This window comes from Procambarus clarkii, chromosome 12 (genome assembly GCF_040958095.1).
Source record: "Procambarus clarkii isolate CNS0578487 chromosome 12, FALCON_Pclarkii_2.0, whole genome shotgun sequence".
Classification (NCBI taxonomy): Eukaryota; Metazoa; Arthropoda; class Malacostraca; order Decapoda; family Cambaridae; genus Procambarus; species Procambarus clarkii.
Genome location: NC_091161.1, coordinates 15,021,424 through 15,044,035, shown reverse-complemented (window position 1 = coordinate 15,044,035; position 22,612 = coordinate 15,021,424). Strand labels below are relative to the sequence as shown.

The 22,612-nt window shown below is 42.0% G+C and overlaps 1 protein-coding gene across 1 annotated transcript in view; it reads right to left on the bottom strand.

Annotated features, from left to right (window-relative positions):
• Positions 1–283: 283 nt before the first annotated feature.
• Positions 284–22,612, bottom strand: part of LOC123772856 (xylulose kinase) — a 36,047-nt gene continuing 13,718 nt past the window's right edge. Inside the window, 12 exon segments of the mRNA XM_069323322.1 lie at positions 284–1,994; positions 5,028–5,118; positions 6,012–6,143; positions 8,302–8,399; positions 11,423–11,595; positions 13,878–13,905; positions 13,908–13,971; positions 13,973–14,000; positions 16,497–16,641; positions 18,388–18,541; positions 21,493–21,624; positions 21,859–21,960. Of these exon segments, the coding sequence (XP_069179423.1) occupies positions 5,053–5,118; positions 6,012–6,143; positions 8,302–8,399; positions 11,423–11,595; positions 13,878–13,905; positions 13,908–13,971; positions 13,973–14,000; positions 16,497–16,641; positions 18,388–18,541; positions 21,493–21,624; positions 21,859–21,960 (1,122 nt within the window). The 3' untranslated portion in view covers positions 284–1,994; positions 5,028–5,052.

The following is a 22,612-nucleotide window of genomic DNA, read 5'->3' as shown; positions in this document are numbered from 1 at the left end:
ACATGGGCTGAAACAATTGTGTGAAACCTCGGTTGTGCTTCGGAGAAGTTTTGGGATCCTTGTGAGTGCAGTAGTATTCCAGGTTGCAATTCAGTTACCATGTCGTGGTACAATTGACTAAGGTGCATCTGGGAAAATCCCATGCATAGGTTCGAACCCTCATCACAGTCCTTGTGGATTTGCCCACCTTTAACCATTTGGCTGCACAATTAGATTTCCGAGGGATTTTGCCAAAGGCTCTTCAATCATAGAAAGCTTTTCAAGAAGCGCTCGGTCATCATCAGTTGGGCGTAATGTGTCGAGCACACTTCATTCACTATCAAAGAGCACAACTGTGTGGAATATTTCATTCACAATTGAGGAGCATGAATGCTGCATGGAATATTTCATTCATAATCAGGGAGCATGACTGCTGCTTGGAATAGTTCATTCATAATCAGGGAGCACCGCTGCTAAATGGAGTATTACATACATTCATAATTTGGAAGCATGAGTGTTGCAGTCATAATCAGGGAGCCCAATAACTTCATGGACATTATGTTCATAATCAGGGAGCATGGCAGCTTCATGGAGCATTAGTCATAATCCGGGAGCATGACAGCTTCATGGAGCATTACAGTCATAATCAGGGAGCATGACAGCTTCATGGAGCATTACAGTCATAATCTGGGAGCATGACTGCTTCATGGAGCATTACAGTCATAATCTGGGAGCATGACTGATGCACAGAGCTTTACACTCATAATCAGCGAGCAAAATTGCTGCATGGAATTGATTTCGGCAGACTTAAGTTACAACATTGACTCAAATTCTCCAAGACATAAGCCAATGCATTAAATTAATAACAAAATTATTATGAATATGGTAAATAAATAGTAGTTTATTTTTGCAGCAAAAGCAGTTAAGCAGCATAACCAGTGTACCTAATAGACAATAGCTGCACATTTTTCTGGAGCGAACACAGCTGCAAGTATAATAAATACTTCATTATACAGTACTAGTATTCTAAAAATTTTAAAATGAAACTTGGCATAACGCCCTAAATTGTTACACATTAAAATTTCGTCATAATGTTAAAGCAAATAAATACAAACTCTACATCTCGTACTGGTCACAAAGGCATAGAATTTTCTTGCGGCACTGGAAATAATATACAGTACTGTCAAAATATGATTATGGGCACAGTACATCAAACATGTCAGTGTGTGGAACATTCAGAAAGCAAATATTTTTAATATGCATATAATTACAGTATTTTGAATGTGTTCCCACTACCTCTTTCACTCAACTTTCCTTACTACATATACTGTACAGACACACTGTTTATAAACTTTCATGGTGTTGTGTATAAAATATGCACGGAGAGAAAAATCACAATAATGTACCTGAACAACAGTAACCCAACCCACACGTGCGCGAAATTAAATGAAAGTAATGATGGTTCGGCTCATCCTGGACCCTTGTCAAGTCGTAATAGGTACAGTATTAGTAAAAAATAAAATTTGTAATGCATTAAATTACAAAAGTAAAGAATTATATCAGTATGTAACTTGAACCATGTGCTGCCCTTGTGGATACTTCAAGGTAAACAAGCTTTACTTAACTTAAAAGCGTCATGTGTAAAAAGACACAGAATGTGGTTAGACCATGCTGCTTCTCGCTATGGACCACAAAGATAATACTTTACATAATAATTAAAATGTATAGCAAAACATTATATCATTACTTTAACACGTCTATTCATATAATGTGAATTTTTCAGTTCAGGATTTTAATGTTTGTATAGTATTCTCGTTTCATATAGCAGATGCATCCTGACCACACACATTTTGTTGGCCATTGTGCTGTGCTCTCTCAAGCAATTTATCAATCACAAGTAAATTTCGTCCAGGTAGCTTTGAAGCATTTCAACCCATGGTTGAATGTCTACAACATTCAGGCTATGAAAGATTACATTTGCCCTCAGTAGATGATGATCAAAATGATCCACAGTACTGAAAAAAATATTGAATTTCATTACAAATCTATACAGTACAGGGTATACACAATTTATATTTGTCAATACAGTATATCAATCATTGTATTTTAAATAGTAATCTGCATCTTTAAAACAAAATGTCTTTATGCTTGTCTATCCAAGGTTGGAGGCCAAACTTTCCCATGCAAAGCATGTGAGGTATGAGGGTTTCATAGGCCAGTCGTGATCAGCTCCTGTGACACACTTTTAGAAATATAAGCATCTACCTAACCCCCTTTCACCCTGTAGGATTATAATGAAGTCTGAAATATTGGTTGTGTTGCCCATAGAATTACTTAGCAGCTTCTGCAATTCATTACACAAATTTTAGGGGTTGAGTGGAGATGTTTGAAGATTGGGAAGGAGAGAGGGAAAAAAGGTGAAGGGAAAGAAGGGAGAAGTGCGGAAGGGGGGGAGAGAAAAGAGAAGGGGGGAATAGAGAAAGAGAAGAGAAGGGCTAGAGAAAACGAGGAGAGGGATAGAGAAAGACAGAGGAGGGAGATTGGGAGAAGAAAAGAGATACCTGGGCACAGCTGGGTACCCTCACTCTAATGTATAACATTCCGGTCTAAGTTTGACCTATGCTCTATAGCACAATAACTTGAGAAACAATCTGGCACTGTGCACGTACACAACACTTTGTTAACATGCCATAACAACACTGCATTTTTGTTTTGTTTTTTTACCAAATTTTGCCATTCATGTACATGTAACTTAACACTCCTGCTAAAGAAGACAATATTTACTTTTCTTATTTAATGTTCATCACCGCTCTTCATAAACACTGCGACAATTGTGTGCGTTATGCTCTCAAAAAATACAGTCACAGAGAAAGGCCATGCCAAAGATTTTGTGACCATAATGTCTACCACGTCAGGACCATTACACTTGCAGGTGGCCATTGACTGCAAGTATCTATCTTACCTAATCGCACAAATATAAGCCCACCACATCAGTGAGTTTTTCAAGCCTTCGAAAATTAACTGTTGTCGTCAGGAGTACTACAAGCCATTCTCTATAGTTTCTCCTAAATTATTTATTGAACTGATTTCCCAACATATTTAAAGGAAAACCCTTGAGTTAAAGAATGTTGGGTGTGCTCAAGTTGATGAGACTGGTTCATTTACACTATTTTAAGGTGTAATCTTGAAATGGTGTAAAAATATGCCTTATTTTTCAAAAATAGGGCAAAGATCAAGCCCTATCTTCAAACAAATATAATTTAAAGGGCCTGACCCTGAGAAACACTGACAATGTGGGTTTAATCTATTTATAGTCAGTTTCTCCTGGTAGTTGTCCATCATACAAATGATTTAAATTAAACCTCGACTCTGTGAAACCTGCCTTAGTTTTTCCCTGTGCTCTTTGGGTATGAATGTTAACCCCTTTAATATAGCTGTAATCATGTTAATCATTTTTGTATATTTGTTATTTTTATATATGAGAATTTTTACATTCTTGTACAGCCACTAGCACACACACAGCATTTCAGGCAGGTCCATAATACTAATTTTTCCCTGGAATATGACCCGCCAAATCGTTTAACAACCAGGTACCCATCCACTGCTGGGTGAACAGAGGCTACAGTTAAGGATTGGCGCCCAGTTAATCCTCCCCGGCCAGGATACGAACCCAGGCCAAAATGCTCATGAAGCGCCGGGCGAGTGCTTTACCACTGTGCCATGGGGACTGCCACTATATATATAAGACTTGTATAGATATAAGTCTAACAGGAGCCTTTGAAAAACCACTGAGCATATTTAAAATATAATATATAATTTTTATTTTATTTTGAATCTACACTATTTTTGTTCACTATGATATGGGCCCAGCTAAATATGTTGAAGTTTCTTTACAGATACTCTACCTTCTCCTGCTAGCTGTCCATCATATGATTAGAAAGTAATATTTAAACCCAGTGAAATTTACTCAGAGCATGGGAAATATTAGATCTTATCTTGAGGTTATCTTGAGATGATTTCGGGGCTTTAGTGTCCCCGCGGCCCGGTCCTCGACCAGGCCTCCACCCCCAGGAAGCAGCCCGTGACAGCTGACTAACACCCAGGTACCTATTTTACTGCTAGGTAACAGGGGCATAGGGTGAAAGAAGCTCTGCCCAATGTTTCTCGCCGGCGCCTGGGATCGAACCCAGGACCACAGGATCAAGTCCAGCGTGCTGTCCGCTCGGCTCCCAAGTGATGTGACTAGACCAAGTGACCGGCTAGATGTGAATAGTAACTTTTTAATATGGATCTAATCATATTTTTTAATATTTTTGTAGATGAACTCAACAGTAAAAGAAACAGATGGTATCTTGGCAAAGCCATTGAGCATATTTAAAGCAAAATTATAAGGCTTCATTATTGTTTTGAGTTTTATATAAAAACTATAGAATATTTAGTGAAAATTAGCTAAAGAAGTGCAATTATCAGAAATCTTGATTTCATGCAAATCTAAATCAGGTCTGGAACATTATGATCTGGATTTTGGAGGTGCCAGTGTATGTGTCACTCATGAACACAGTTGTAGCTGTTAACGACAATTACAATCTTCAGATAAACCCAGGCTCTCCTCCAATTAAAATACGAGTACAAAGTAAAGTCAAACTAAATTTAACAAGGACCTTATTTTCCCAGCCAGCATATACCAACACACCAGTCTCCGTGGTGTAGTGGTAAGACACTCGCCTGGCGTTCCACGAGCGCTTTGTCATGGGTTCGTATCCTGGCAGGGGAGGATTTACTGGGGCGCAAATCCTTAACTGTAGCCTCTGTTTAACTTAACAGTAAAATGGGTACTTGGTTGTAACAATGATTCTTTGAAGTGGGGATCGTATTCCAGGGACCATAGGATTAAGGACTTGCCCGAAACGCTACGCGTACTAGTGGCTCTACAAGAATGTAACAACTCTTGTATATATATCTCAAAAAAAAAATATACAAATGTGCATTTTTATCAGGTCATACTGTAGTATTAGTATTATCATCATTATCCCAATTACTTTTCTTACCTCAGATATTTGCGAGTTCTGCGCACTACTTCCTGCCAGCCAACACTGACGACTCTAAATGCTGGAAACGCTCTACCAAAGGAGTATATACCTGCACAGATTTAAGAAAAATTAATAAAGAATGATTTTGGAAAGTATTAAGCATATTTTGAATTTACAGTTTTGTTTAATGCTGTGAATGATTAATATGCAGGCATCTCCAACTTAGAAAAAGAGAGGCATTCAATAAACTGGCATCGAATGTAATCAACAGCAATTTCTGGGTGCATCCTGGTGGCTCTCAAACGCTACCATATCTGATGTAGGTGACATCAGTCGTGGAGTTCCTTGACCCACCAGGGACCCAGAGTCAGAACCTGGTCCCCCTCACAGAGGTGCAGGGAGCCATGGCATTTACATATCGGATTATTCGTTTATGCCACCACCGAGGATGGCACCCAGAAAATCTGAATCAAAACGAACCACAGCTGGCTGCCTCCGAGACCTACAGACTTAAAAACAACCATAGAACTCTACAAACTATGTAAGCAAATGATCAAGAATGAAATAAACTAGCGCCCACTCGTTCGCCCCACCCTCCCACTCGTTTGGGGAAAGAAGGGGACAGGCCACATCTCACACACTACTCCACTGTCAGTTTAACGAATGGTGCAAGAGACCCAACTTCCTGGGGAAGGAAAAGTGTAAGGTGCCCCCACACACAACTGTGCAAGGAACAGCCACCAAGGCAAAAGAAAAACAAAGGGGGTCAGAGAAGGGTGGCAGACCCCAGCACACATCAAAAGGAAAACTGACGGTGGGGCAGCCTCCCTGAAATGAGGCGGAGTGTGGATGAACGTGTGGGCACTAGTTTTCTAACTTTTCTTCAAACATTTGTTTACACAGTTTGATGAGTTCTATGGCCATTTTAAACCTGCAAGACGGGACACCACAAACATAGCTCCCATCCTCTAACTACACTTAGGTAATTAAACACACACCTACCTTATCAGCATCAGAATTTGGTTTGCATGCCAGTTTGAAGTCTTGTTTCTTAATTACTTCCTGGAACGTACCACCCACCATCCCGTGTTTCGCCCTATAAGCGGAGCCCAGACATGCTGAATTAGCAACCTCCTAGAATTGAAAACAGTATAGTATTTTGTTTAGTTTCACAAATAAACATTCTTAACAAATACCAAAATAACTTTTCAATAAACCAGAATTGAATGTAATGAAATGCCTCCTTGGCATAGAAATGCCAAACTATCTTGCCGAGATTGCGCTATACCAAAAGATCACATCAGTCGTGGTAGTCCAGTTTGGTCTACTGGGGACCAGGGGCCAGATTCACAAAGCAGTTACGCAAGTACTTACAAACGTGTACATCTTTCCTCAATCTTTGACTGCTTTTGTTACATTTATTAAACAGTTTACAAGTATGAAAACTTTCCAATCAACTGTTGTTATTGTTATAAACAGCCTCCTGGTGCTTCGGAGCTCATTAACTGTTTAATAATGTAAACAAAGCCGCCAAAGATCGAGTAAAGATGTACACGTTCGTAAGTACTGTACTTGCGTAACTGCTTCATGAATCCGGGTCCAGAGCCAGAACCTGGCCTCCTACCCACACAATAGGGGCAGGGAGCAGGTGACAATTCACCGCCCCGCCACAAAAAGCCTCCAGAAAGTCAAGTCATTGAAGCTTTACTGCCAACTGGAGAGATTATAGCAAACCTAGGACAAAAAGAACCCAGGCTAGGACACAGAAAAGGAGGCGATATGATCACCACTTACAAAATACTAACAGGAATCGACCAAATTGACAGAGAAATTCCTGAAGCCAGCAACTTCAAAAACAAGAGGACACAGATTCACGCTAAGGAAAATAAGGTGCAGAAAAATTATAAGAAAGTTTTCTTTTGCAGAGTGGTAGATGGTTGGAACAAGTTAGGTGAGAAGGTGGTGGTGGTCAAAACCGTCAGTAGTTTCAAAGCGTTATATGACAAAGAGTGCTGGGAAGATGGGACACCACGAGCATAGCACTCATCCTGTAACTACACTTAGGTAACTACACTTAGGTTGTTACAGCTCAATGTTGTAATGCATGCACACATGACTGACTGGGACCAAGACCATACCAGACCAGGAACTGGGACCAGGAAGCCACAAGGGGCTTTCCCCTGAAATGCCTTGGTTCAGACACTGGGCCAGGAACGATGGAAACCATGGCTAGGCTGGCCATCAGAAAGCCAGATGGGTCACTTTCCTTGAGTACAACTCCAGACTGGACAGGACCCACAACAACAACTGAACTGGGGAAAAAAGGTAATAGAACCTCCACATCAACCAGTCTATTCAAAAGGCATTCAATATAAGAGGCTCACAACTGGGAACGCAGCTACGTGGGGGGGGAAGGTGCCGATTCTACACCAATGCAATGAAGTCCACCTTGAGGCAACCGATCAAGCAAAACTAATAGAAGAGCATGTCATCGACAGTCCACTTGGTGGAAATGGGATGGAAATGAGATAGCACATCCACGAGAATATTTGGCACACTCTGCATGTGACCTATGTGAAGAACCAAACCCCAAGAAACTAAAGGCCGAGCTACCTAAAATGTCCAGCTCCACAGGGCAATGGACCAAAGTGATGCCACCTAGTTCAGGCAATGAACCACTGGGCAACAGTCAAAGTGAAGCCGGAGTACGGAGCACAAAGGAAGCCTAATCCTCCTTAAGGTATGCAGTAAAGCTGCAAACTAGAGTACCCTGCAGTGCTCCTAATGAAACCGGTTGGACCACGAACCCTGGGCAGCCAGGTGAGCACTGGTCATGACACCCCACACCCACGGGTGAGGTGTCTGAAGACATTAAGTATAGGGGGAGGATGGCACCAGGGTACTCAATTCTAAAAAAAAAAAATTGCCAGTCCTGGAGCAGTGAAATTGGCAGAAACAGAAAAACCAATACAACACTTGTAGACAAATCCTGCCCAGAGGAAAGGACATGCATTGTTGGTTGTTGGTTGCAAACTAAAACAATAAATTAAACTGATTGCAACATGACAAATGTTTAATTATAATTTTGTTGACATTATTTATATAAAATAATTTTACTTGAGCAATGAATATATGCTGACAATCATGGCAAATTTCCTACCATGTATAATAAGGTATGAATATTTAATGACAAATTTCTTCAAGGTAGGTAGACAGTACTCCAATTAGTTGAGTAAAGTATATGTCTCACAAGCTAAGCTAAACAGACCTTCACACCAGCTTGTTAACTCACCATTGTGTACACGGGAGAGTTAAACACATCAGCCAAAACTTGTAAGACGCTGTTGTTATTTGACGCTCCACCAGTGGCCAGTACTCGCGTTCCGCTGCCTGTAAGTGACTTATATTCTGATTATCTACAAGACAATATATTTCCTAATTTGCAAACAGTAAGTCACAACAACATGGTTGAAAATTAGACACTCGACTCCACACACCCGAAAATAAAGGAAGTGGCGACATTTCTATCCAACCCTGACTATTACATGACTTCATAATGGTCCAGGACGGTCCAAAATGTTGTCACTTTCTTTATTTTTCAGATGTGTGGGTGAGTGTTTTGTAGTTTTGAAAACTATAGCTACCAAATTTTCACATGGCCCACTTTATACCCATACAAAACACAGCATTGAATGCAATGAATTGAATGCAATTTCTGGGTGAACCCCAGCAGCTCCCTAAAGCTAAATACCCATAGAGAATGTTGACCAGACCACACACTAGAAGGTGAAGGGACGACGACGTTTCGGTCCATCCTTGGACCATTCTCAATCGACCTGAGAATGGTCCAGGACGGACCGAAACGTCATCGTCCCTTCACCTTCTAGTGTGTGGTCTGGTCAACATACTTTAGCCATGTTATTGTGACTCATCGCCTCAATACCCATAGAGAATTCAAAATGGGTACTTACAAGGAAGGAGCATCGCAGGTATCACAACAAAATCGAGGACACTCGGTCGTGACACACAACCCAAAGCTACACAAGGGCGCCAAGAACTTGGAACATTGACATGATACCTGGTCACTAAGACCCAGTTCGACCAGCAAACCATTGCGCTGAATATCACCCCTGGACATAGTCGCAAAGACAGCCAAGAGAGAGGAATATTTCCAAACATCATGGGTGTGATGGTAGACCACAGGCTGGCTGACTTAATGACATTACAGATGACCTGAGAAAGATGAACAGGGGACCAAGGAAATCAGATTAACCCACAAAGAATCCACCAAGGCAAAACCGTGGCACAAATGGAAGCAGCAAAGGTCCGGCACTGGGGACGACGGTCGGTAAGACTAACTGCAGGCAGGACACCAATTCAGCCACCTACTTGCCATACAGATGATGATAAAGACGTATCAGAAAGACCAGATGCATAGACCCGAGGAGAAGGTTGAACCAGTGAGATATGTCACTGGACTGATCTTCTGAAAGAGGAGCCACAGAAAAAGCACCCAGATTCAGACACCGATTAAACGGCACCAAACCAAGGCTGAACCAACCACCAAGGAGCCAGAAGAACTATCTTTTCCTGGTAGGACTCCAACCTGGCCAGAACCAAGAGCAACAGCTGGATGGGGAAAAAGAGGTAAAGAAATGCCCACCTTGACCAGTTCCAGTTGAAAGGCATCCACTGTAAGGGCCATGCAATTGGGGAATGGAGTCGTATAGTGTAAAGGGTTGATTCCAAGCTGACTCAGGAGATCCACCTTAGTCTGCATGTCTTGTAAAGTCACTGGAAAGAAGCAGTATCAACAGTCCATTTCATAGAGATGGGAAGGAAGCAAGACCGTGAGAGCATTGTACACACGTAAACGTGAACAGTACGGAGAACCAAACACTGAGATCCAGTAGACAAGCGACCTGCAGCATCCAGTTCCAAAGGGCAAGGGACCAAAGGGAGTCCCCTTCAGTTAAGCCAATAAACCACTGGGAAACAGTCAAATGAAGCCGAAGTTTGAGCCCAGAGAATATGAATACTCTTCAGGGCATGCCATACAGCCACAAACTCCCACATGTGCTGTTCGCACAATGGAACAGACCCAGTCAATGACCCTGGGCGGCCTGGTGAGTGCTAGTCATGAAGCCCCAGTCCAGAACCTATGCATCTATAGAAACATCAAATGAGGGTAAAGGAAGGCACCAAGAAATTCAACCCTGAAAGCCCAAAGAAGCAACTGGTGAAGCAGCAATCAACAAAGGATGATTGAGGCCTGAACCCAAAAGTTGAGCTACAGGAATACCGGTAAAAGGCTCAAAACCAGATAAACCAGAAGAATCTCTGATGCCACACACTACCCTGTGAAAAAAAATGACAAAGGCACAGTTCAAGCTCCAGTATATAAGAGTGACTCTGGGTCATCTCAACACCAGTAAATGGCATGGCTGCTGCAGGAGCAGAGTCACTGGAGGAAGGGAAAGTGATGCACTGAGAGACCTATACAAGGCCCAGCTAAGTCCAAACCTAAACGGAACAAAACTGAGACTTCCACCAGTTCGCTGTAACCCAAACCTGGTGAGCTGAGAAAGAACAAAGTCCTGGCTAGCAGATACACTGAATGACTAGGGGCTCATACCCACCAGTCCTCAAGGTAGGCCAGAACACGAACCCTCAACAAATACAGACAAGCCACCACAACTTGAGCCAAATTTGTTGACCAATCCACCCACTAGAAAATGAAGGGACGACGACGTTTCGGTCCGTCCTGGACCATTCTCAAGTCGATTGTCTAGGACGGACCGAAACATCGTCCGTCCCTTCATTTTCTAGTGTGTGGATTGGTCAACATACTTCAGCCACATTATTGTGACTGCAATTGAGCCAATTTGGTGAAAACACAGGAAGCCAGAGTCAAGCTGACGGGAAGAACCCTGAAGCGGCAAGCTTGATACCCCATGACAAAAGCTACCCAATTCCTGAACCTCGGGAGTATATGCCAGTAAGCATCCCTGAGGTCTAGAGAAATCAAGGCCAAGCCTCCAACACAAGGCAACCTGGGTCAGAGTGTTCATGTCAAAACTGGAGTAAGGAATGAATATGTTCAACCCTGAAAGATTGAAAATGCAGCAGAGCTCTGTTGAGTACCATTTTGAGACCAGGAAGAGATGAGACACTAAGCGAAGAGCAATGGTCGTTACAACCACTTCTTTCTAAATGTTAGTCAAATCCAGTTAGTTTCCAGAATGATATAATCTAGATTTTAGAGAGTACACTGGACTGATAATGGATAAAAGTAAATAATTTTATATGTAAAATAAAACAACATATATGTACTATATTCTAAACAGAATATGAAACTGTACACTCATTATCACTAGCAAAATGCAGTATACAGTTCATGCAGTATTTCTTACCTATGTTAAATCCCAACTTTTCTGCATACACTCGTTTGGCAACCAGCTGGCCTTCAACTAGTGCTCGAACCTCTACTTCTCGACTTGTAAAACGTGACACGGCATCATCTGCCTTATTGAAGCGGAAGACGCCTTCAAGATCAGGTGTGATTCACGCATGTGATAATATATACCTAAGGAGAGAATGATTTTTAAATATTCATAGCACACTGAACTTTGAGAATATAATGGCCTGAATATAAGATAACCAAACCACACACCAGAAGATGAGATGACGTTTCAGTTTGTTCTGGACCATTATCAAGTTGATTGCGAATGGTTCTGGATGGACCGAAACGTCGTCGTGTTTCATCTTCTGGTGTGTGGTTTGGTCAACACATCTTCAGCCACGTTATTGTGACTCATCGTCTGCACCTGAATATAAACCTGTTAGATTTATACCGACTCATCCGCATCTCATTAGTTACGTGAAAGGACAATAAATGCCAAACTTAAAATATTGACAGTACTGTATATGGTATACAAACACCTCACTAGAAGGTGAAGGGACGACGACATTTTGGTCCGTCCTGGACCATTCTCAAATTGACTTGAGAATGGTCTAGGACGGACCGAAACGTCGTCGTCCCTTCACCTTCTAGTGTGTGGTCTGGTCAACATACTTTAGCCACGTTATTGTGACTCATCGCCTGCACAAATACCTCACTATCTGCATTTTGACATATATATACAAGAGTTGTTACATTCTTGTTTCATACATCCTGTACATCCTGTACATTCGTACAGTTTCATATTTTACCATTAATAGTAATCTACTACAGTACTGCTATACTTCACCAATATCAGTGTATTAGCATCAAATGGAAAATATTTGTTATATTACACAAAAATTCTGTAGGTAAACTACGGCTGGGAAATCAAGTTTGAAATTAAGAAGCCTAACCATAAGTAATTTATTGATTTCAGCAGATAAAATCCACCAGGAAAACTGCAGAAACATTAGTCCATCTTTTATCATCATGAGAGAATGATCAGAAGTAAATCAGATACTGAAATGAGAAGCTGTGCTGTTGACTAAGACACAATCCATTCACGATGAAAAAGAATAAGAGGGGGAGACTCTTATCATTTCTGCTCATCAAGAGAGCAACACATTCATGACTGATTCATAGCATGTATACTAGGGAGCCGGTCGGCCGAGCGGACAGCACGCTGGACTTGTGATCCTGTGGTCCTGGGTTCGATCCCAGGCGCCGGCGAGAAACAATGGGCAGAGTTTCTTTCACCCTATGCCCCTGTTACCTAGCAGTAAAATAGGTACCTGGGTGTTAGTCAGCTATCACGGGCTGCTTCCTGGGGGTGGAGGCCTGGTCGAGGACCGGGCCGCGGGGACACTAAAAAGCCCCGAAATCATCTCAAGATAACCTCAAAATAGAAGAACAGCCTATATTTCTGAAGCCAGAACAGAATTTTCACACAATCCCCTATGAACTCTGGCTCTGTCATCTAGGAATGTTCTACCTCTGAAGCTCTCTTTCAATACACAGAGTTATCACACTAATGTGACTGTATCAATGCGAAAATTCGTAGGAGCCTTTATGAGGGTTCGAACCAATGCGGTGGATGTTTCCACCGGTTCGAATCCTTATTACGGCTTCCTCATACTTCCCAACACATGCATTCTGGTCTCTTTCTCATTGATGCAATCATGTTAGTGTGATAACTCTGTATAATAATAATAATAATAATAATACAGTAATAATAAAGTTTATTTAGAGAAAGTACATACAAAATGAGTTACAAGAAGAATGTTGGATTTCTAGATAGAGCAGTATATACTATGCCTAAAGCCACCAATACACACAGCATTTTGGACAGAAGCATTAGTGATATAACTGGCTGGCAAGTTGGCAGAGGAGTGAGCTTAGGGCCACCTAGTACCGGTAATTGATATTAACAAGTTCGAGTTAGTTTTGAGTGAATTATCTTGCTTGTTTAAATTGTTAGACGAGATGTTTGGCAGTTTCAAGGATTCACTTCTTTTGAACCCAGCAGTTGTCTGTAAAGCTTCGCAGACTTTCCGGATGCTTTCCCAGTGACAATGGAGGATGTTATTTGCGCTCTGCACTTGAGGTGGTTCAGATTCTGGTCTCTGGTTAGGCCAAACCGAACTCCTGTGGCCTATGTAACTTTTGAAGAATGGAGCAATTTCAGTGACCTAGCCACAGGAAGCCACCAAGGGACTCCCCAAGGATACCTACCTTGAGGTGCTTCCGGGGCTTAGTGTCCCCGTGGCCCGGTCGTCGACCAGGCCTCCTGGTTGCTGGACTGATCAACCAGCCATGTATATGATATATGTAACATTTAGACTAATACATCAATTCATTTCCGCGTTTTACAAATGTTCACCTAAATGATTTGCTTAAATACAATAGTTTAAAAAAAAAGAAATGACATAATACCAATATTTCCAAAATTGCCCGCGGAGTCATGTCCAGCAACTGGCTGAAGAGGTCCCATGAGCCGTCGGCGCACTCGTCTCGAATTTTTTTCGCGTGTCAGAGATCCATTTTTGAAGCTGAAAAACAAATACATGATATATATTTATAGTTTTGTAGCATATAATTTGATCTTGGGTGACTTTCAAAGTTTGTATTTGCTGACAAACAGCATAACTTCCTGCCACACACATATTGTCAGCACAGCTTTCTGCCACACACATATTGTCAGCACAGCTTTCTGTCATACACATATTGTCAGCACAGCTTTCTGCCACACACATATTGTCAGCACAGCTTTCTGCCACACACATATTGTCAGCACAGCTTTCTGCCACACACATATTGTCAGCACAGCTTCCTGCCACACACATATTGTCAGCACAGCTTTCTGCCACACACATATTGTCAGCACAGCTTTCTGCCACACACATATTGTCAGCACAGCTTTCTGCCACACACATATTGTCAGCACAGCTTTCTGCCACACACATATTGTCAGCACAGCTTCCTGCCACACACATATTGTCAGCACAGCTTTCTGCCACACACATATTGTCAGCACATCTTTCTGCCACACATATTGTCAGCACATCTTTCTGCCACACACATATTGTCAGCACATCTTCCTGCCACACACATATTGTCAGCACATCTTTCTGTTATACACACACTGTCAGCACATCTTCCTGCCACACACATATTGTCATCACAGCTTTCTGTCATACACACACTGTCAGCACAGCTTCCTACCACACACATATTGTCAGAACAGCTTCCTGATACCGGAGAAATATACAAAAATTCATTTTTGTAAACAGAGTGGTAGACGGTTGGAACAAGTTAAGTGAGAAGGTGGTGGAGGCCAAGACTGTCAGTAGCTTCAAAGCGTTACATGACAAAGAGTGCTGGGAAGACGGGACACCACGAGCGTAGCTCTCATCCTGTAACTACACTTAGGTAAGTACACACACATACATGATAAAAGACAATAGTCACCCCTTAAGAGTGACATTTAATGGAGTGAAACAAACAGTGGAAGTGTTTAGGTATGCCAGGAAATTATAGAACGATGAGGATGGGAAGCAAGACGAGACCTCTCAAAGGAAGACTGAAAAAAGCTAAAACTAAACCTTGATTTTTATTTTTTTCTGCAAGATGATAGGGATTATGAAATGGTACATGAAAACAAACAAGCAAAATGATTAGAGGAAAGGGGAAGTAAAGGACACAGGAAGACGAAACATGTTCCTGAAAACTGCATATGTAGAATTAACACAGATGAAGCGAGATAAAAAATACTGGAGCTAAACGATTAAGATGTCAAATGTTGTTGCACTAACTGAGACACAACTTGAAGAAAATGTATTAGATGAAGTCATATTCGCAAGGGGCTACTGAATTTGGAGATATGACAGATAAATTAGGCGGTGTTACTGTGCTGGCAAAAAAAAAAACACAGGGGAGGGAAAGAACCACCCCTCTGGCGAGCAGACAAGCAGTGAGTACTCACTGCTTGTACTCGCCTAGCAGTAACTAGGTGAGTACAAGCAGACTGGCTGGGAGTTCACACCAACTAATCATCGAGGTAGGCCAACACACGAACACCTAGCAGACGTAGACGGACTACCACGAACCAGGTAAGATGCATGAAAATGCGAGGTGCTAGATGCCGGCCAAACAGAAGGCAACGAAAATGGGAAGCATGCCGTCCCCACCACAAAACACCAGTCCTTGAACCCCGGAGGAATTGAGACACTTGGAAGGGGTCAGGACAAGGATTTTGGATGGGATGGGGAGAAGGGGGAAGGAATGGTGCCCAACCACTTGGACGGTCAGGGATTAAACACCGACCTTCATGAAGCGAGACCGTCGTTCTACCGTCCAGCCCAAGTGGTTGAGCCAGGGAGGTTGAGGGAGGGGGGAAAAGATCAGCGTGGACAATTGACACAGTGGCTGTGGATGACATTTGCTTGTTTCCTTGTTTATTTAGGGGGAATTCTGGTTCCCTGTTCGATCTTGCGTTTGCAATTTCCTACCAAGTGGGGTTTGTTTTGGAATGCCAACCTTTCTGGGTGCCTAACCCCGGTCGATGGCAGACATGGAATACTCCCAAATACAAGGGAGGTTTCCTTAGACCATTGCTCCCTGCGCTTCTCTAAGGGGGCCAGGTTCTGGCTCAAGGTCCCCGGTAGGCAGAACTCCATTGACTGAAGCCCCATACTAATATAGCATATATCAGTCCGATAGCTCCAAGGAGCCGAAGGGGCTCCCCCATAGAAAAAGGTAAACATAGTTCCAAACCACAAAAATGGTAGGAGAGAAAACCCACTCACTTATAAACCTGAATCACTGACAAGGATTTTAGTGTAAACAACATTACAAAAAATAAGAGGAGGGGGGGAGAGAGAGAAGAGAGAATTGAGAAAGTGAGAGGGAGAGGGGAAGAGGGGGAAGAGGGAAAGAGAGGAGGAGAGAGAGGGGGGGAAAAAGAGAATGGAAGGGGCAGAGAAAGACCCAAACACCACCAGCTACCCTATCTACCACATAATAAAAACACCATTAAGGAAACTAACCAGAGGAGAGCCATATAGGCCTCACTGTCCACAGGGTTGACCAGCACATGTCCTTCTAGCTGAGGTGTGGGCGAGTCCAACCAGAGAAACAGTGTATCGCTGGTGCCCAGGCTGACGGCCACATCCCCAGAACCTACACACATACCTGCAATGCATCACCACACACATACACACACACTTAGCGTGAGCTTCATTAACACTTACTCATAAAGCTAAGTTACTCCACGGAAGAAAAACTTACAAATTCAATAAATAAAGTAACAATTGACTAGTGATGAGACACACTGGATTGAGGATAAATTTGACTGAACATACAGAGCTATTTTTGTCATAATAATCAATAACAAAGTTATATTGCTGCAAAATGAGCATGAATATAAAAAAAAAAGTTTGACAAATTATATCTAAAGTTACAATATATACTATGGTCATCTGAAGTTTACAACTGACAATGTTCTAGAAAGTTTAAGCTACCGTTTGCAGCACAGGTTACATAGCCTTCCCGGTTTGGTGCCTTCTTTTGATAATTACTTACTTACTTTCAGCATAGGTAGACTGATGGACAAAGTAGATGTTTCTAAATGAGAGACCTTGCCCAGATAAAAATATATCATTCTGACTAAGAAAACTCTTCCAGGAGTGTGGTTTCTAGCTCAGTTGTTAGTCCATTTATGGGTCGGTAGGCTCTCCTTAGGAGGAAGATACCGGTTATGAAAAAATACCTCGCAATTAAATGTTATTATATTCTCTGTTACACATTAGTAGCTGCATTTTGATTGTTGTAGGTGATGAGAAATATTCCTAGTCCCTCTGCCTATCAAATAATGCAAACATCATCATGAGAATTTTTAAAAATAAAAATGCCACTAGGGAGCCGGTCGGCCGAGCGGACAGCACGCTGGACTTGTGATCCTGTGGTCCTGGGTTCGATCCCAGGCGCCGGCGAGAAACAATGGACAGAGTTTCTTTCACCCTATGCCCCTGTTACCTAGCAGTAAAATAGGTACCTGGGTGTTAGTCAGCTGCCACGGGCTGCTTCCTGGGGGTGGAGGCCTGGTTGAGGACCGGACCGCAGGGACACTAAAGCCCCGAAATCATCTCAAGATAACTCAAGATAACTCCATCTTATGAATTATGAATAATATTGTATAATAAAATACCGACAACGACACCATGCTATAAAGCAAACGCTAAAAGGAAGGGTTGCCGATTCCTTAGATTTTTGTTGTGATAGCTAGTGTTACTACCTGGTGGCTGTTAGTGTAGCGCACAGTGTATAACTGGTAGGTTACAGTGTATAACTGGTAGGTTACAATGTGATAATTAGCTGTCCTTGTGATCACAATGATCACTTGCAAGGCGTTATCTTGAGGTTATCTTGAGATGATTTCGGGGCTTTAATGCCCCCGCGACCCGGTCCTCGGCCAGACCTCCACCCCCAGGAAGCAGGCCGTGACAGCTGACTAACTCCCAGGTACCTATTTTACTGCTAGGTAACAGGGGCATAGGGTGAAAGAAACTCTGCCCATTGTTTCTCGCCGGCGCCCGGGATCGAACCCAGGACCACAGGATCACAAGTCCAGTGTGCTGTCCGCTCGGCCGACCAGCTCCCTTTTATTGTTGCTACAATAAAATGGCGTCTTGAGCGGTGTGTTACTGCTCTTTTGTCTTGCATGAAGTGGTCCTTAACCTGCCTCCAGGAGCAACTGAGGCAGCTCTGCTCAGAAAGGTCTGCCTTATATTCCAGTAAATATAAAATCTTAAAATACTATTCCCTTTAATTATATTATCCTACTTTTCAACATCAGAGCAGAAGTAAACAGCAAAAACAAAAATGCTGTAGCAACAATAAAAATATAAGTTTCAAAATTCAAAATTAGTGAATTCTCACCAGCTAGCGAGGAAGGATTGTCCCCAGTGAATGCTATCACAGCACAGTCAGGATTGAAACTGTACCGGTCGACAAAATATGAAGATATTGTGCCTAGCTTCTCGGAAGCAGGAACAGGTTTCCCTAATTTTTCTGCCAGTCCTGGAGCACAAGCCTGAAATGGCAAACAGTACACTATATCATTCTTCTGCTTTGTAAACACAATACTGTCCCTCCTGCAGCATGATAATCTGTGCATATCATGTCACTGTTCACTGAAGTATACCCATAGTCATATTCTGAACTGTACTCGCATAGTTCTCACATTTTGAACAAGTTTACTTTCTATACCTCTAGGGGGCGACAGTATCGTTGTTGTTTTAAATTCAGCTACTCAGAACAAAAAGTTCCAGGCAGCAAAAATAAATCTGGAAAGAGTGAGGCGAGGAGCAGGTAAGAGAAGACGGTAGGAGTAAGGTGAAAGATAAGAATAGGATGAAAGGTTAGAATAGGATGAATGAATGTAAGAATGGAATGAATGTAAGAATGGGATGAATGAAAGAATAGGATGAAAGCAAGAATTAGATGAAGTTAAGAAAAATGGGGTAGGCTTAAGTCAGATCATGTTTGTTAAGAAGGCTGCAGCATTTAAGTATGTACTGTGAATGTGAAGGGCCAACAGCAACAAAGCCAGGACCAAGGTTCACGTTGCGCACGTTGTGTATCACAGCCGATTTGACAAGACAGCGCCTGTGAAGAGTAGAGGCAGGATAGATTATTTTAGAAGAGGCCAATCTATAGGATGATTAGAGCTCCTAACACAATAGAAGAGAGCATTGTTTGTCTGCAAACTTGACACTTCTTTTGTGTTCCATAAGTCTGTCATTTCATGTACAGCCAGTTTCATCAAAGTACTGTATTGGAGAGGACAAAACGAACAGGAAATGGAGCAGACACCAACTGAATTGGAAACAGGAGAAGCACTGTTTCCTAACCCCTCCGCCCCCCCCCCTCCCCCCTTTCTGCCAAACAAGTGAGGAAGATGGGGCAAATGACATCAAGCTTGTGTCAAGATAATTCAATTGTTCAGTTACATAATTGGGGGAGTTTATTAGATGGGTTTCAAAACTTTGGCCTCTCTTGAACCCACTAGTGGTTATCTTTTTTTTGAATCGCTAACTTTCTGGTTGCCTTTCCCGGCGAGGTGGTAATTTCTTGCCTTTCCTGGTGATGTGACAATTTGCCACTGCTCCTCGTGCCTCTATGATGGGGGAAGGATGGGGTCCAGGTTCTGGCTCCGACCTCCAGTAGGCCTATACAACTCCACAGCTAATGCGACCCAGTAGGCGGGAACCATCTTAGTGAATAGCTTTAGGGAGACACTGTGGCTCACCCAGAAATTGGCCTTTCATTACATTCAACATTGGTTTCTTCCCACGTACCACAGGGTTGTTAGGGAATAATAGGCATGCAGCTCAGGGGTTAAGACGGAGAAGCCACAAGACCCGACTCACCCTGGGCAAGGGCCACCACAGCCGAGGAGAACCATTAAAGGAGCAACCCTCTTACATTCACACAGGGAAGGCAACACTCAGCAGGTGCAGCCCCCAGCATTCTATATGCCAGACTCATGCTACACTGCAGTGAACCAGAAAAACCACAAAGGGCAAAAAACACCAAAATCACTTGGCTGAACAGTGGAGCGCATAAGACAAAAAAGGCGACCCGGGAACCACTACACCAGTCAAGTGACATTGACCGCATCAGCATATGAACTGACAACTATGACCTCTGGAAGGGGGTTTATAGCTGTTTATAAAATGGGAAAGGGGCCCTTACCAATTTTAGGCACTACCAGCGTCTTGGGCCAAGCGCAAATTCGCTTGGCAATACTGTACTTTACTTCTAACACTAACTGCACAATTACTATGCATGCCAAAGAGTTCAATTTGGTATAATTTTCAAGCTAAAGAGTTGCACTTTATGATACAGTATTTAAAAAATGCAGTAAATGCAAAATAAAACAACAAAAAGGCGAGTTAAAGTTAGCCAACATGACATTGGAAATGCCAACTAGTTATCATCGGAATGTTCTGCCGTTTTGAGCAAATGACAACTGTAAGGGTCACAAAGACATTAAAGGGTTAATTAATGCACATGCCTTTTCTTTTCCCTCCTGGAAAACCGTCACTTTTTGCCGGGGCAACACTGGAATTAAGCTTGGTGAGCTACTGAGAAGGACCTAGCAGGAATTAAGCACTGAAGGTAATGAAACACTTTTCTGGTGGGCCTCTCAGAAGCTACCCATCTCTGCCATCATCACTTAATTTCCTATGGAAGTTTTGGAGTTGTGTTTTGGCCCCGTGTAAATTAAATGTATCTACTATTTGTGTCTGCAGAATCACGCTATTAGCTCTTGGACCCCACCTTTTTAATGAGGAGGGGTGTGTGTGTGTGTGTATATGGGACTCTGGGTGACTTCAGCCATCATCTGATGGCAGCGTGATCAGTGATACTTAACTTGTTTACTAACGTCAAGCAGTCTCGGGGGTTTGTCCCACCTAACCTTTAATGGTGGGTTTTTCTTGGTTTTTGGAGTAGATTTCTAATCCTCAGACTCCCCTCGCCTTAGAGTAAGCCAGACTCTGGTCACGACACCATGCAGATCAAGGATGGTCTCAAGAGACATGGTCCGAATTCCTAAGGTTCGGCTACACAGTACTTCAGCTCATCAAGACATTGAGAGGCCCACCAGACAAGTGCATTTCATTACATTCAGTGCTTAATTTTTATTAATACAAATATACATCCAAGTTAATTTGTGCATTTAAATTAGAAAAATGGCCAAATATTTAGAAACCCAGATTATTCCTTTATCAGAATCATGTTTGGGATGATATGATCCATATTCTGAAGGTCCCACTATATTCGGTACAAATGTATACAGGGTATTGGGTATCAGTGAATACATAATACAAACTTATATGGGATAATTGGTAATGCAAACTCATGAATTTTCTGGAGTAAACTAACATTCTCCAAAGAGAGACTGAGAAAAATATACAGTACATGTTTATATACTGTACATATAATACACAGTACAGGTATATACATATATATACTTACATCCAGACAGGGTTGTGACCAAGTCTTCGTGTTGATATCGAGTAAATTCATGCCTGAACCATCAGCAAAGTCAATTGAAGCATAACTACCCAAAAACAGGGAAGCAGCAAAACTGCTCACTAGTGAAATCCTCTGAAATAAATCACAATTGTTAGTCAAGCCAAAGTAAGTTGTTTTGACTTAAAAATTAAACAAATATATTACTGTATTGCATGTGTTGTATTTAGTGGTTGAAGCAATCAATGTTTAGCAACAGGTAAGGAAAAAATATCTCAATAAGGATGATAATGAGTCAAACTGGAATGTAAATAATATTTTTGTAATAACATTGTCAGCATATCAGTGCTGCACTCAAGATAACCTTACTTCAGTGTTATTGTAGGCCTCTTTGCGATTCTTGTAAACCTTGGCAATCTGGGACCCTGTAAACCTCTCGTATGCACGTGACCCAGTAATGTCGGCAAGTTTCTGAAAGAGAAATGATTAATTACTTACTGTATTACATTTATCTCACAAATTAGTAGTGTTGTGTACTTGGTGGTGAGGCTCAGATGCTCTTCCCTCAATGACCAAAGCATTAATGGAGGAGGAACATTACTGAAGGTAAAATAATGGTCTTATGCAAGGAAAGTTTTACAAGTAGCTTAATACTTCTTCCAAAAGCTAAGATAGTATGGCAGGAACTTTTTTCAGGTGGGACACAGAAATAGAAGAACCAGCAGCAAGCGGAAGTTGTATACGTCTTCTACCCTCCAGCTGGAAACGGAACTTCCTGCTTTCTTAATGAAGAACCCCACCAGATAATTTTAAAAAATATATTTCTAATCTCACTGTGATATGATACAGACTTCAATAAGAAGCTGCTTAAGTGGGAGTGTTGAAAATAATGAAACATTCCTTTCCAAGCAGATCCCTCTGATGGCCTTGTAAACATATCTCACCTAAGAATCATTATCAACCAAGATTTTACTACCTTTCTTGTCACTGACACGACTTCATCTTAAGATTTGGATCCCTGCTTACAGTTTCTTCCCACTGGACAGATTTGGTTAGACGTCTTACTGTCGACTTTCTTATTTCTTGCCTTACCTGTTACGCCTTGCTCACCTTTTACCCACCA